Below are 17422 nucleotides of genomic sequence, written 5' to 3' on the forward strand. Positions count from 1 at the left end.
AAAGGTCAAAAGCTGATCTTTCAGCAGAAACTCTGCAAGCTAGAAGGAAATGGAAGAACATATTTACAGTGGTAAAAAGAAAAAACCTACAACCAAGATTACTCTACCCAGCAAGGGTCTCATTCATATTCGACAGAGCAATTAAAACCTTTACAGAGGGCTTCCCTGGTGGTGCAGTGGTTGAGAATCCGCCTGCCAATGCAGGGGACACGAGTTCAAGCCCTGGTCTGGGAAGATCCCACATGCCGCGGAGCAACTAAGCCCATGTGCCACAACTACTGAACCTGCGCTCTAGAGCCCGCGAACCACAACTGCTGAAGCCCGTGCGCCTGGAGCCCGTGCTCTGCAACAAGAGAAGCCACCGCAATGAGAAGCCCGGGCACAGAAACGAAGAGTAGCCCCGCTCACCGCAACTAGAGAAAGCCCGCATGCAGCAACGAAGACACAGCACAGCCAAAAATAAATAAATTAATTAATTAAAATAACTTAAGGAAAAAAGAAAAAAACCTTTACAGACAAGCAAAAGCTAAGAGAATTCAGCACCACCAAACCAGCTTTACAACACATGCTAAAGAAACTTCTCTAAGCAGGAAACACAAGAGAACGAAAAGACCTACAATAAAAAACTCAAAACAATGAAGAAAATGGTAATAGGAACATACATATTGATAATTTCCTTAAATGTAAATGGATTAATTACTCCAACCAAAAGACAAAGACTGACTGAATGGATACAAAAACAAGACCCATATATATGCTGTCTACAGGAGACCCACTTCAGACCTAGGGACACATACAGACTGAAAGTGAGGGGATGGAAAAAGATATTCCATGCAAATGGAAATCAAAAGAAAGCTGGAGTAGCAATTCTCATATCCAACAAAATAGACTTTAAAATAAAGACTATTATAAAACACAAAGAAGGACACTACATAATGATTAAGGGATCAATCCAAGAAAAAGATACAACAATTGTAAATATTTACGCACCCAACACAGGAGCTCCTCAATACATAACGCAAATGCTGACAGCCATAAGAGAGGAAATCAACAGCAACACAATAATAGTAGGGGACTTTAACACCTCACTTTCACCAACGGACAGATCATCCAAAATGAAAATAAATAAGGACACAGAAGCTTTAAATGATACATTAGACCACATGGACTCAATTGATACTTATAGGACATTCCATCCCAAAACAGTATACACGTCTCAAGTACTCATGAGACATTTTCCAGGATAGATCATATCTTGGGTCACAAATCAAGCCTTGGTAAATTTAAGAAAACTGAAATCATATCAAGCATCTTTCCGAACCACAATGCTATGAAGCTAGATATCAATTCCAGGAAAAACAACTATAAAAAATACAAACACATGGAGACTAAACAATACACTACTAAATAACCAAGAGATCACTGAAGAAATCAAAGAGGAAATCAAAAAATACCTAGAAACAAATGACAATGAAAACACGATGACCCAAAACCTATGGGATGCTGCAAAAGCATTTCTAAGAGGGAAGTTTATAGCAATACAATCCTACCTCAAGAAACAAGAAAAATCTCAATAAACAACCTAACCTTACACCTAAAGCAATTAGAGAAAGAAAAACAAAAAAACCCCAAAGTTACCACAAAAAAAGAAATCATAAAGATCAGACCAGAAATAAATTAAAAAGAAATGAAGGAAACGACAGCAAAGATCAATAAAACTAAAATCTGGTTCTTTGAGAAGATAAACAAAATTGACAAACCATTAACCAGATTCATCAAGAAAAAATGGGAAAAGACTCAAACCAACAGAATTAGAAATGAAAAAGGAGACGTAACAACTGACACTGTAGAAATACAAAGAATCACGAGAGATTACTACAAGCAACTATATGACAATAAAATGGGCAACCTGGAAAAAATGGACAAATTCTTAGAAAAGCACAACTTCCTGAGACTGAACGAGGAAGAAATAGAAAATATGAACAGACCAATCACAAGCACTGCAATTGAAACTGTGATTTAAAATCTTCCAACAAACAAAAGCCCAGGACCAGACAGCTTCACAGGTGAATTCTATCAAACATTTAGAGAAGAGCTAACACCTATCCTTCTCAAACTCTTCCAAAATATAGCAGAGGGAGGAACACTCCCAAACTCATTCTACGAGGCCACCATCACCCAGATACCAAAACCAGACAAAGATGTCACAAAGAAAGAAAACTACAGGCCGGTATCACTGATGAACATAGATGCAAAAACCCTCAACAAAATACTAGCAAACAAAATCCAACAACACATTAAAAGGATCATACACCATGATCAAGTGGGGTTTATCTCAGGAATGCAAGGATTCTTCAATATACACAAATCAATCAATGTGATACACCTTATTAACGAACTGAAGGATAAAAACCATATGATCATCTCAATAGATGCTGAAAAAGCTTTTGACAAAATTCAAAACCCATTTATGATAAAAACTCTCCACAAAGTAGGCACAGAGGGAACCTATCTCAACATAATAAAGGCCATATATGACAAACCCACAGCCAACATCCTTCTCAATGGTGAAAAACTGAAACCATTTCCTCTAAGATCAGGAACAAGACAAGGTTGCCCACTCTCACCACTATTATTCAACATAGTTTTGGAACTTTAGCCACAGCAATCAGAGAAGAAAAAGAAAGAAAAGAAATCCAATAAAATCGGAAAAGAAGTAAAACAGCCACTGTTTGCAGATGACATGATACTACAGAGAATCCTAAAGATGCTACCAGAAAACTACTAGAGCTAATCAATGAATTTGGTAGAGTAGCAGGATACCAAATTAATGCACAGAAATCTCTTGCATTCCTATACACTAACAATGAAAAATTTGAAAGAGAAATTAAGGAAACACTCCCATATACCACTACAACAGAAAGAATAAAATACTTAAGAATAAAGCTACCTAAGGAAACAAAAAACGTGTATGGAGAAAACTATAACACTGATGAAAGACATTAAAGACAATAAAAACAGATGAATAGATACACCATGTTCTTGGATTGGAAGAAACAACATTGTAAAAATGACTATACTAACCAAAGCAATCTACAGATTCAATGCAATCCCTATCAAACTACCAATGGCATTTTTCACAAAACTAGAAGAAAATATTTAACAATTTGTATGGAAACACAAAAGACCCCGAACAGCCAAAGCAATCTTGAGAAAGAAAAACGGAGCTGGAGGAATCAGCCTCCCGGACTTCAGACTATACTACAAACCTACAGTAATGAAGACAGTATGGTACTGACACAAAAACACAAATATAGATCAATGGAACAGGTTAGAAAGCCCAAAGATAAACCCACACACATATGGTCACCTTTGATAAAGGAGGCAAGAGTATACAATGGAGAAAAGACAGCCTCTTCAATAAGTGGTGCTCGGAAAACTGGACAGCTACATGTAAAAGAATGAAATTAGAACTCTTCCCAACACCATACACAAAAGTAACCTCAAAATGGGTTAAAGACCTAAATGTAAGGCCAGACACTCTAAAACTCTTAGAGGAAAACACAGGCAGAACACTCTAAGACATCAATCACAGGAAGATCCTTTTTGACCCACCTCCTAGAGAAACGGAAATAAAAACAAAAATAAACAAATGGGACCTAATGAAACTTAAAAGCTTTTGCCCAGCAAAGGAAACCATAAACAAGACGAAAAGACAACCCTCAGAATGGGAGAGAATATTTGCAAACAAAGCAACTGACAAAGGATTAACCTCCAAAATATACAAGCAGCTCATCAGCTCAGTATCAAAAAAACAAACAACCCAATCCAAAAATGGGCAGAAGACCTAAACAGACATTTCTCCAAAGAAGATATACAGATTGCCAACAAACACATGAAAAGATGCTCAACATCACTAATCATTAGAGAAATGCGAATCAAAACTACAATGAGGTATCACCTCACACAGGTCAGAATGGCCATCATCAAAAAATCTACAAACAATAAATGCTCGAGAGGATGTGGAGAAAAGGGAACCCTCTTGCATTGTTGGTGGGAATGGAAATTGATACAGCCACTATGGAGAACAGTATGGAGATTCCTTAAAAAACTAAAAATAGAACTACCATGCGACCTAGCAATCCCACTACTGGGCATATACCCTGAGAAAACCATAATTCAAGAAGAGTCATGTACCACAATGTTCATAGCAGCACTATTTACAATAACCAGGACTTGGAAGCAACCTAAGTGTCCATCAACAGATGAATGGATAAAGAAGATGTGGCACATATATACAATGGAATATTACTCAGCCATAAAAAGAAACGAAATTGAGTTATTTGTAGTGAGGTGGATGGACCTAGAGTCTGTCATACAGAGTGAAGTAAATCAGAAAAAGAAAAACAAATACTGTATGCTAACACATGTATATAGAATCTAAAAAAAAATGGTTCTGATGAACCTAGGTGTAGGACAGGAATAAAGACAAAGACGTGGAGAATGGACTTGAGGACACGGGGAGAGGGAAGGGTAAGCTGGGACGAAGTGAGAGAGTAACACTGACATATATACACTACCAAATGTAAAACAGACAGCTAGTGGGAAGCAGCTGCTTGGAACAGGGAGATCAGCTGGGTGCCTTGCAACCACTTAGAGGAGTGGGATAAGGAGGGTGGGATGGAGATGCAAGAGGGAGGGGATATGAGGATATACATATGCATATAGCTGATTCACTTAATTATACAGCAGAAACACAACATTGTAAAGCAATTATACTCCAATAAAAATGTTTTAAAAAAAAAACGAGATGCCACTTTGCATATTTCAGGATAGCTATAATCAAAAAACAAACAAAAAAGAGAAAGTGTTGGCACAGATGCGGGAAAATCGAAACCCCTGTATATTGCTGATGGGAATGTAAAATGGTGCAGCTACTGTGAAAAACAGTATGGCAATCAAAAAAAGAAAAAGCAGTTTCTCAAAAAATTAAACACAGAACTACCATATGATCCAGCGATTCCACTTCGGGGTATATACACAGAAGAATCAAAAGTAGGGACGCAAACAGATATTTGCACACTAATGTTCACAGCAGGACTATTCACAGTAAGTGAAAGCAACCCAAAGAGTGGATCCAACCCAAGTGTCCATCAACATATAAATGGATAAACAAACTATAATACACACCTACAATGAAATATTATTCAGTCTTAAGCAAATTTTGGTACATGCTATAACATGGAAGAACCCTGAAGACATTCTAAGTGAATTAAGTCTATCACTTAAGGTCAAATATTGTGTTTCCACACTAGCGAAATTCATAAGGAAAGAAAGTAAAATAGTGGTTGTCAGGGGCTGGGAGGAGGGGGAAATGGGGAGTTACTGTTTACCAGGAAGGGAGTTTCAATACGGGAAGATGAAAAAGGTCCTGAAAATGGATGGTGGTGATGGTTGCACAAATGTGAATGCACTTAACGTCACAGAACTGTATATTTAAAAATTATCAAAACAGTAAATTTTACGTACATTTCATCACTTTAGAAACATAAAAGTAAAAAGAAGGGATGAAAAATTTGCTATATTTTACTGGAATTAATTCAGTATTAACTTGAACTATACTGTAATAAGATTCATTTTTTAATTGCTAGAGCAACCATTAATAAAATAACTCAAAAAGTATGATTAAGAAATCAAAGCAATTAAAGGAATAACGGGTAAACAAAAAACATGTGAGGTGTAGAAAAGAAATAACAAAATAGCTAATGTAAATCCAACCACATCAGTAATCACATTATATGTGAACGGACTAAACACTCCAATCAAAACGCAGGAATTATCAGACTGGATTTTTGAAACAACAGCAAAAAAGCAAGATCTAAGTATATGATATCTATACAAAACACAGTTGAGACTGAAAGACATAAGCAGTTTGAAAGTAAAAGGGTGGAAAAAGACATGTCACACAAGTGGTAATATTAAGAGAACTGTAGTGGCAATGTTTTTTTTTGTTGTTTTTTTTTTTTAGTGGCAATGTTAAGGCAAAACAAAATACACTTCAAGAAAGGGAACGTTACTAGAGAGAGGGAATTTCATAATGATAAATCAGTTTATACAAAGGGAAGATAAAACAATTATAAATGTATACAAATCTAACAACACAGCCCAAAAACACATGAAGCAAAAACTGACAGAACTCAAAGAAGAAACCGGCAATTCAACAACAGAGTTGGAGCCTTCAATCTTCACTTTCAATAACGGATAGAACTAGACTTAACATTAGCAAGGCTACAGAACACTTAACAACCATGTCAACCAATTTAACCTAATATTTAGAGAACACTCTGCCAACAGCAGAACACATTCTTTACAAGTGCAAACTGAACATTCACTTACACAAACCATATGTTAACCCATAAAACAAGTGTTAATAACCTTAAAAGAATAAAATCACCCAAAATATATATTCCCCAACCACAATGGAATTACGCTAGAAATCAATAACAGAAAGAATTTGGGAAATCCTCAAATATTTAGAAATTAAACCGTAACACTTCTAAATAATCCATGATTCAAAGAAATTGGTTAAATTTTTAAAACTGAACTAAATGAAAACAAAATTGTAACGTATCAAAGTTACGGTGGGGCAGGCGATGAATGCGCAGAACACAGAGAATTTTTAGGCAGGAAAAATACTCTGTATGATATTACGATGGATATGTGTCATCAGACATCTGTCCAACCACACTGAACACACATACGAAGAGTAAACTCTTAGGTAAACTATGAACTTTGGGTAAGTACGATGTGTCAATGTAGGTTTATCCTTGGTTTAAAAAAAAATGTACCATTCTGACGACTGATGTTGATAATGGGGGAGGCTGTGCATGTGTAAAGGGGGGGGGATATGGGAAATCTATGTACCTTCCTCTCAATTTTACTGTAAACCTGAAACTGCTCAAAAAAAAGAAAAAAGTTATGGAATACAGCTAATACAGTACTTAGAAGAAAACTTAGAGTTTAAAATGCCTATTTTAAAAAAAGAAATGACTCTAATTAATAACCTGTTTTCAACCTAGCAAAATTTACTTTACTTTTAATTTATTTATACAAATTAAACCCAAAGCAAGCTGAAAAAAATAATTTTTTAAGAAAATTCAATGCAGAAATCAATAAAATAGAAAACAGAAAATTAACAGACTAAGATCAGTAAAACCAAACGCTGGTTCTCTGTAAAGATCTAAAAAATTGATAAAATTTTAACTAGACTGATGTGGGGAGTCCCTTGTGATGCCGTATCAATTTTAGAGTGATTTTCATATTTCTGCAAAAAAACACTGTTGGGATTGCACTGAATCTGTAGACTGCTTTGGGTACTACTGGCATCTTAACAATATTGTCTTCCAACCCGTAAAGATGAGATGTCTTTCCACTTATTTGCATCTTCTTTCTTTCAGCAATGTTTTGTAGTTGTTAGCCTATCTCTTCCGCCTCCTTAGTTAAGTTTAATCCTAAGTATTTTACTTTTTTTCCCAACAACCATTTTTTTAATTAACCGTTTTTAGTTAATTGACAATGCTGTGTTAGCTTCAGGTATACAGAAAAGTGACTCAGTTGTATCAGATACACACACACATTTTTTTTCAGATTCTTTTCCATTATAGGTTATTACAAGACATTGACTATAGTTCCCTTTGCTACAGAGTAGATCCTTGTTTTTCATCTATTTTATACATAGTAGTGTGTATATGTTAATCCCAAACTCCCTCCACACCCTGTATTTTATTCTTTTTGATGTTACTGTAAATGGAACTTTTTTCTTAATTTCATTTCTGGATGCTCATTGTTTTTGTATAAAAATGCAACTGAATTTTGCGTCTTGATTTTATGTCCTGTAACTTTGCTGAATTTATTAGTTCTAACTACAAAAAAAACTACTGAAGTAATAAACAAGCTTTGGCAAGGCTGCAGATTAATATACAAAAATCAATTTTACATCTATATACCAGTAACAATCTGAAAATGAAATTACATTCAAAACAGCATCATAAAAGATAAATAAGATACTTAGAAATAAGTTTAACAAAAGTGAGAGACCTGTACACTGAAAACGAAAAAATACTGCCAACAGAAACTGTTTTTTTTATTTTATATTGGAGTATAGCCAATTAACAAGAGAAACTTTTTACAAACTAAATAAATGGAGAAACACTCATGTTTATGAGTGTCTGATTTAGTGCCATTTCCTGAAAATCCCAGCAAGGTTTTTCTTTCTTCTTTTTTCTTTTTTGGTAGAAATTGACAAGATGATCTTAAAAATTGATATAGAAATGCAAAGGATCTAGAATAGCAAAATAATTTTGAAAACAAAAAGTAGGACTTTCACCACCTTGCCATAAAAGCTATAGTGTGATGTCTGCCTGATGACAGACATATTGATTAACGGAATAGAATAGAAAATACAGAAATAAACCCTTACATTTATGGTCAACTGATTTTTGACAAAGATGCCAATGCAATTCAATAGTGAAAAGAGTCTTTCCAACAAATAATGCTAAAACAACTGGATCTATATGTAAAAAAGAAACTGAACTTAGACCTTTACCTCAAACCATGCATAAAAATCAACTCAAAACATGTGACAGACCTATGTATAAGAGTTCAGATGATAAAACTTACAAAAGAAAATACAGAACATGTCTGTGACCTTGGACCAGCCAAAGGTTCCTTAGATAAAACACAAAAAGCATGATTCATAAAAGAAAGAAATGATAATCCAGACTTCATCAAAACTAAACTTTTGTTCTTCAAAAGGTCACATAAAGAAACCGAAAAGACAAATCTAAGACTGATAAAATATATGCAAGTCATATATCTGATAAAGAATTTTTATCTAGACTATATAAAGAACTCTTACAACTCAATGGGACAAACACTCCAATTTAAAAAAAGGGGGGGCAAAGGATTTGAATAGATATTTCACCAAATAAGGTATACAAATGGCTAATAAACACATGAAAAGATGTTAAACATGTTTAGTCATTAGGAATATACAAATTAAAGCTACAATGAAATTACCACTACAAACCCACTAAATGGCTATAATAAAGAAGACTGACAGAAGCTTGACAACAACAAGTGTTAACAGGATGTGGAGAAACAGAAACCTTCATACACTGCTGGTGCAGATGTAAAATGTGACAGCTACTTTGAACATTTTGGCAGTTTCCTAAAAAGCTAAACACAAACTTACCATACGATCTAGCACTTCCATTCTTAGGTATCTCCCCAAGAGAAATGATAATATATAATCTCTCACACAAAAAAGTACACACAGATGTCTACAGTAGCATTATTCATAATGGTCCGAAATTAGAAACAATCGAACTACCCATCAACTGGTGAATGGACTAAAAAAATATATGGTATATCCATATAATGGAATAATATTCAGCAATAAAAAGGAGTACTGCCAAATCCAAAGGGACAAAAAGCCAGCCAATGATTTCCTGGGGCTGGAGTGGGAGCAGAGGTTGACCACAAATGGGCATAATACTTTTGAGGTTGCTATCAATGTTCTAAAACTAGACTGTAATGATGATTGCACAACGCTATTCATTTACTAAAAATCACTGTACACTTACAATAGATGTATTTTATACACCTCATTAAAGCTGTTTGAAAATTAAACCACAGCAAATTCTACTGTATATTTACAATAATATCCAAAATTTCATATGTAAATTTAGGTATGATTTATGACTGAAATAAGGCAATCACTTGGGGAGACAGGTTTGTGATAGCAACTCAAAGCAAAGCAATTATAATGAACTTAAAAGTAAGATACCTTGATCTCAAACAATTGATGTTTGCTGGTCAATTTAAAAAAAAAAAGAAGAAAATTAAGCAATTGTCTCACTCTGTGGCAAGTCTGAATTCTAGAACATTTTAAAGTGCTTAAATTGTAAATTTATTTTTTCTAACCTGATAAACTGCATAATAAATGCTTTATTTAGCAGTAAATGGAATGCTTTAAGGCAATACTTTCTATACTATTTTAGGTAACATATAAACACTGTATTAAATATTTAATCATACGTGAGAAAATAAATTTTTTCAATTCTTCAATCCTTTTGATTTAGGTGAGGAAATCTGCATGAGGGGCTAGTTTACTTCTAAACACCTCTCATGTAATCTGCAAACTGCCGTTTTAAAGAAAAAGGTAAGAGCCTTTGGCAGGAAACTAGATTTTCATAACATTCTCTTCACTGTATTCCCTCATGCAGTAACCCTCTATTCATACAAGTGGTGCTAGTTTTCCATTTGTAATAAAGATATAAATTAATTTATTTTGAAAGAGAACTTCAAATCTAAAAGTTAGATTGGATAGGTACTATAAGGACAGGGCAAAAATCATGAGTGAGGTATGTTAAGAACCTAAATTTAGGAAACTTTGATTCCCATGTTGTAAAGCACACAGTCCACAGTAAACTCAAAATGAATGTTCACAAGTAAAATGGATCACTTCGATAATTCACAAGCACCTGAAGATAAGCAAAATGTCTTTAATGTTCTTATTCTGCTTCTTTTGTGTGTGTGACCTTCTTTTTCCATAGATCACATCAATATAAACACATACTAGGAACCAGGAGTTCAACTAGCTGTAATACTGCATAGTAGTTTAAGTTTTGGCAAACAGCAGATTATCTAATAATTAAAGAAGGACCCTTTATCATGTACCACTTTTTCCCCCAACTTTAATGAGCTATGACTGACATATAACACTGTATAAGTTTAAGATGTACATGTTGATTTGATATACTTATATATTGCAAAATGATTACCACCATAGTCTTAGCTAACACTTGCATGTCACATAATTACCATTTCTTTTTTGTAGTGAACACATTGAAAATCTACTCTCATCTAAGCAAGTTTCAAGTATATAATACAGTATTATCAACTATAATCACCATGCTGTACATGAATTTACTCATCTTACAGCTGGAAGTCTATGCTCTTGGACCAACATCTCCCCTTTTCCACCCTCCCCAGCCCCTCGTACCCACCATTCTAGAATGTTTCTATGCATTCAGCTTTTTCAGATTCCATATATGTAAATGATATCATACATGAATTGTCTCTTGACTTATTCCACTTAGCATAATGCCCTCAAGGTCCTGCCATGTCACCGCAAATGGTTTAAGATGTCCTTCTTTCTCATGGCTGAATAATATTCCACTGTGTATATGTACCACATCTCCTTTATCCATTCATCCATTGACAGATACTTAGGTTACTTCCACATCTTGGCTATTGTGAATAACATGTACCACTTTTCTAATACAATTTGGACTGTGTGTAATAAAAAAGTATTTAACTCACCTTCACTTATATAACCCTCTCTAATCAAATTTTTCTGATTTTAAGTTGTAACTTAGTATTACATTTTTTTAAGTTACATGTCAACATTTAAAAATCTTCCAATTATTAAAACTTGAAAAAATTCTGTGCTACCCACAGGACAGATATCCTAAATTCATTAATTTATTTTAAATACGTATTAAGCATGTGCTTTGTGCAAAGCATTATGGATGATAGAAAATAAGATCACTTCTAAAATAACACAATGTTGTAACTCAATTACACTTCAATTAAATAAATAAATAAGACCACTTCTGCACTCCAGAAACTTACAATCTAGTTGGATAAATAAAGCACGTGTGCAAAACTACAGTACAAACAGTAGTTCATCAAAAAAAAAGAACACTTCTAATTACAGTAAATAAAGAATGACTCACAGAGCAGGATTTCAACAGTATCTAAAGTTTGAATAATATTCTGATAGGCAGAGATGGGGCAAGAGAGCATTCCAAGAGGGGAGTGTCTCTGGTATCAAACTAAGGAGTCTGAACTTCATTCTTTAACCAACAGTGAACCCTAAATGACTTCCAACCAGTGAGTTTATAAGGAAGGCTCTTTGGAGGCATTAACAGAATAGGGTTGAAAAGGTGAGAAACAGGAGAGCTGGAAAAATATAGGTACAATACAAATTAAGTTACCTTCCTAAGGTCACACAGTTAACCATACACCTGATTCTTTGAACATCTATCTCATTGTTTTCCATTATTAGTATACAGCAACAAGAGGATAAGTTTCTATTCAGGGTTACTCAAAGACAATTTATTTCATAAGGCCAGTAATTATTTATCTATTTCAGCTTTTTATTAGTAGTGATAACTCACAAAATTTTCATTTATATTAACACACTAATATCTTTGGATAGAATGTTTTTTTCATACAATGTGCCCCTTAATCCCTTTCATATACTGCCTATTTATACTACCTTTTTCACAGGAGGTGTTCATATATTTGAAATAATCAATGACCTGAAAACTGAGATAAGACTAATTTAGAATTAGAGCATTCTAAGGTATCATTTTATGGTTCACATTTGTAGACTTTTTGTACTCACAGTTAAGCAGTATATTAAAGGAATAATTCTAGGCTCTCTGATACAATACAAAACACAATTCATCTCACACAACACCCATGTCAATCATAAATCATAATGTGCTTTAAACAGCAGCTTCATCCTCAAAGCTGAAACTAGTCCTTTTACAATACCCTTGGCAGAAATACATCATCAACTGCTCCATCAAGTAAGTCCCACTTCTAGCACCCCAATCTAACATACATACCAAACCTTTTTTGAGTCCCCTTTTTTGGGTTCCAAAATATATGGATGATCCCTGTTTTAAGCTCAAGTAGTTTTTAAAACTCCTAAGTAGAATCACAAAGTAGAGAAAGCAATTTACATCAACATGTTACAATGAAAACAAGTCACATCCTCACACTAAAAATGAAATCAAAAAGCAAAATGAGCATCTACAGAAACTCTTTTGTTTATTAACACATCTGTAAAACACTATACTACATTTCTCAAACTTGGAGTCAGGAAAGAATTTTGAAGAGATATGATTCTATAACACTGGGATTCCAAATAGCTACTTAGAGTTTATAATAGTAGCTATATGAGGTATTGATACATATAAGCTCATTAGAAGACCCATAAAATGTACCCAAGTTATCCTTAGAGATTTTATTTTAATGTTTCCATTGTCTCATGTCTAATCAACATTTTCCAGACAGCAATTCTTTTAGACATTAAAAAGCAAAACAAAACAGCTAGGGCTACCCCCGTGGCTCAGTGGTTAAGAATCCGCCTGCCAATGCAGGGGACACAGGTTCGATCCCTGGTCTGGGAAGATCCCACATGCAGCGGAGCAACTAAGCCCGTGCGCCGCAACTACTGAGCCTGCGCTCTAGAGCCCGTGAGCCACAACTACTGGGCCCGCATGCTGCAACTACTTAAGCCTGAGTGCCTAGAGCCCGTGCTCTGCAACAAGAGAAGCCACCGCAATGAGAAGCCCGCGCACCACAAGGAAGACTAGCCCCCGCGGGCCGCAACTAGAGAAAGCCCAGGGGCAGCAACAAAGACACAAAATAAATTAATTAATTTTTTAAAAAAAAGCTAAACTATCAAATGCGCGATCCTCCCACAAGGATAGTTTTTTCTTTTTAAAAATGCATTCCTCCTAAGTGAGTTTAACTTACTAAGAGAGCCCTAACAAAATTTCAAGTAAGCAAATCGTGTTATATCCTCTCATCTCTTTGAGCATGTTTCTCCCTGTCTCCAAATGCCCTCAAGCTGCTTTTAAGACCTCAAACTCCATAAAACCCTTCTTTAGATCTTCAAAATTCACTTTATTCTGTAAAATTACTTGCATATACAATGTCTCCAAAATCAAAGCTTTCATGTTCTCACGCAAACATTTTAAACCAATTCACTCTAAATTATATATAAATAACTGATAGCTACTCAATTTAGCTAGAGGTGTTTTCACTTCTAAAAGAAGTCTGTTGACCTAAATTATGTAAGTTAAAATAAATTTAAGTTTAGAAATTTAAAAATCAAAATAAAAACTGGGGTCTGGCACCTGTTCCCCCATTCACCCAGTTAAAGACCTTAAATTCATCTGGTCCAATACTTGATCTTTAAAGTGACAGTGATGCCAGAGATCAAAGTTAACCATTCGTAAACCTACAGTACCATGGAGCCTTCTCTAAGGTATTCCTGCATATCATTTCACATACTTCTGAACCCACAGATTCCGTACAAACTAACTTTTTGCACAGTGGATCTTAATGGTAGTGGCCCCAGCACTTCGGTAGGAAGTAGCTATCGGTGTGCACGGTGGGAATCTGAAGGAAAGGAGTATGAGTAGTTTTACATTCCAGGACTGCCTTTGATTTATTTAGTATCTAAGTCCAAAAGCAAAAAACCCTGATATTCTTAATATTCACAATATCCCTAAGAAAGTCAAGGCACATTTCTGTTTCTTCTACAGAGGAATAGTAGCCTACAGGCTTCTGGTCTATTCCTCCTTCAAATTAAGTTTAGTTCCGTCTAAAATTAAGTTAGGTCTGCCCTTTATAGAGATAAGGAAAGTTAAATTTTAGGCTTTACAAACAATTTGTTAAATTAGAGTGAAATTATGTACTAAATTCAGAAGGCAATTTAAAATTCAAGTTCTGGGCTTCCCTGGTGGCGCAGTGGTTGAGAGTCTGCCTGCTAATGCAGGCGACATGGGTTCGGGCCCTGGGCTGGGAGGATCCCACATGCCGCGGAGCAGCTCGGCCCGCGAGCCACAACTACTGAGCCTGCGCGTCTGGAGCCTGTGCTCCGCAACGGTAGGGGCCGCGATGGTGAGGGGCCCGTGCACCGCGATGAAGGGTGGCCCCCGCTTGCCGCAACTGGAGAGGGCCTTCGCACAGAGACGAAGACCCAACACAGCCAAAAATAAATAAATAAACTTAAAAAAATAAAAATAAAATTCAAGTTCTAATTATTTTTTTCTTTATATGCTTTAAGTATAATAGTTATATATAACCAAATAAAATATTATTCAATTGGCATACACGATGTAAATGAATTAGTATCTCATTTAAGAACCAAATGATATGCAATACATACATTCAAAAAATGCAATCAAGCACCAGACAGAAGAGTCACACTGTTGTTTTATAACAGCCTATTTTGTTCTGATATATATTTAAAAATTAAATCAGCTAAAACTTAATGGCAAATAGTCTGACTTAAACACTAACTATGATAGTCATATAAAAGAGATACCAGAAATATCTAAATCTCATCATCACTTTTACCAGGGCTGTGTGTGAGGGTAGTCGAGGGCCTTACAGGCATTCAAATGGTCAGATACACAGATGTGACAGTTTTAACTAATTTAACTAAAGCCAGTATTTCACACAGATCTAACAAAGCTAGGGTCACGACCTATTTCCACTTGGTAAAATTAGCTTTGAAAAGAGAACAACTTTACTCTGACATCGATTAGTACTGCCTTCGGGGGGGCATTTTTATACTCTGTTTTGTTGCTTTTATAAACAGAACCGTCACGGAAAATAAGGAGTATCCTATCCACCACTCATTTTTGAAGTTATCTACTCAGTAATTAGATACAAGAAATAAAAAAGCAAGATTCACAGAAAGCAAAAACAGAACACCGGTTCACGCTCTTCCCAAATTTTATTACTTCCAGGTGTGAATACCAGGAGCAGCGCGAACAGATTTGAGCTCTACTTCCGCTCCTACTAACCCCCTACAATTCTCTACAGAAGAGTGCAAGAGCAGCAGAAAAAAGAACTGGCCTGAAAGTGGAAAGGAGATGTTGGGGTGAGGCGAGGAGTTGGATTATCAGAACTTTAGTAAAAAATAACTCTGGCTGTAGTTGCTAGAAATAAGTTATCACAGCATGTAAAGTCTGACACTGGGTAAAGCCCAACAGGCTTTCCCTAACTTCAAAACAATGGCCTTTAGGGCAAGGAAGGGCTAGGAACAATACAGCGGCCAGATTCCTAATTGCGGAAAGTTTAAACAAATTTGTTCCTCAGCGAATGGGGGAAGGGAGAGGAGGGAAAGTCTGGGCTCTGCCGAGGGAGCGCGTGGGGTCCGCACTGTGCGCGGCCGTCGGTCCAACGCAGGGAGGCGCTGGGATTTGGGGCAGCAGCGACGACATCCACCCTGGAGCCCTGGCCGGAGGACGTGTTAGGACCCGGGGGTTCGTGCGGCCGAGTAGGTGGAACAAGGACGGCGAAGACGAGTGGGTCCGGCGGGAAGGGGCAGGGGTCCCAGACTCTGGGTGGAAGTTGGGGGCGAGACGATGCCGGGACGCCGGGGAGGGAGAGGCGAGAGACGGCGGGCGGCTCTACTTACTCGGCTGTACCAGATGCTGAGGCGGGCCGGGGCCAGCACGGCGAAGAAAGTCCTCTGGGGGTCGGACTGAACGTGAAAAGGCGCCTCGGCCGGGCTCCCCAGAGGGCAGAGCAGCCTCTTGGGCCAGCCGCTCAGGAAATACATGGTCCGCGCGGAGCCGCCGACGCCGCGGCGCCCGGCGGCCCCCGGCCCCGTCCGTCACACTCAGCGGCCCGGGGCCGGACGCCCGTCTCCCACACCGCCACCGGCCGAGTCGGCGGCGGCGGCGGTGGCAGCTCAGGGCATTTGCCCGTTGGCCGGGCCGGGCCGGGCCGACGCGAAGCTAAGCGACGAAGGCACCCCCGCGCAGACGGGGCCCAGTGTGGGGGAGGGAGGGGGAAGGAGAGTCGGGACCGGCAGGGGGCGGGAGGAGCTGGAGAAGCTGGAAAAGCTGGAAAGGCCCGCCCCGGCCCCGCCCCTTCCTCGGGCCGACCTGGCGTCACCACGCCGCGCCGCGTGTGTCTGGCAGGGAGGGCTGCTGCGCGCGCGCGCGTACTGGAGACTTCTCCCCTCCCCCTCCCTCTGCTTTCTGAAACTTCGCCTTGGGCTTCACTTCAACACGCATGCGCCTTTGCCCCGCTCTTTCTCCTCTGTACCTCCCACTTGCAATGTAGAGCGTGTAGTCAGGGCTGGAAGGCGGGACCACCGCCTGAGACTCGGCGACAAGTGGGCCGAGCCAGCGAAACGCAGCTACAAGGCGACTACAAGCTGGAGCCGCCCCTTGCCTGGCCTAGCCAAATTTGACTTCCCTCGCGGATTGGTGCGGCCTCTGGTGGAGGCGGTCCCGGAGCTGCATCGCCGAGCGGGGGTGGGGGTGGGGGTGGGGGGAATTGCAGAGGAGGGCGAGTCACGTGACGCTCCCTGCTCTAGTTCCGGTCCTGCCTTCTGGGCCGTAGTCTCTGTGCTGGGTTGTCGTGTCCCTCGCCCAGTGAGCCTTTCTTGTGTGACAAGGTCTGCAGTGAAACCTGGTGGTGAAGTTCCTGCCCTCATGGAGTTTACACCCTAGAGGGGGCCTTTATTTCAATTCGTAAATAAGCCACCGTGAAAGTGCCTGAATCCTGTTCTCTGTCCTTCAGGAATTCTAAA

At 38.0% G+C, this 17422-nt stretch overlaps 1 protein-coding gene across 4 annotated transcripts in view; it reads right to left on the reverse strand.

Moving 5' to 3' along the window:
* RIC1 (RIC1 homolog, RAB6A GEF complex partner 1) overlaps positions 1-16612 on the reverse strand; it is a 133713-nt gene extending 117101 nt beyond the window's left edge. For 3 of the 4 annotated variants that reach the window (XM_036855219.1, XM_036855220.1, XM_036855218.1), the window contains exon 1: positions 16298-16612. In XM_036855219.1, the coding sequence (XP_036711114.1) occupies positions 16298-16441 (144 nt within the window). In that variant the 5' untranslated portion in view covers positions 16442-16612. The remainder of the gene's footprint in view (positions 1-16297) is intronic. The other variant, XM_036855222.1, reaches the window with a different exon arrangement.
* Positions 16613-17422: the final 810 nt, after the last annotated feature.

Source organism: Balaenoptera musculus, chromosome 6 (genome assembly GCF_009873245.2).
Source record: "Balaenoptera musculus isolate JJ_BM4_2016_0621 chromosome 6, mBalMus1.pri.v3, whole genome shotgun sequence".
Classification (NCBI taxonomy): Eukaryota; Metazoa; Chordata; class Mammalia; order Artiodactyla; family Balaenopteridae; genus Balaenoptera; species Balaenoptera musculus.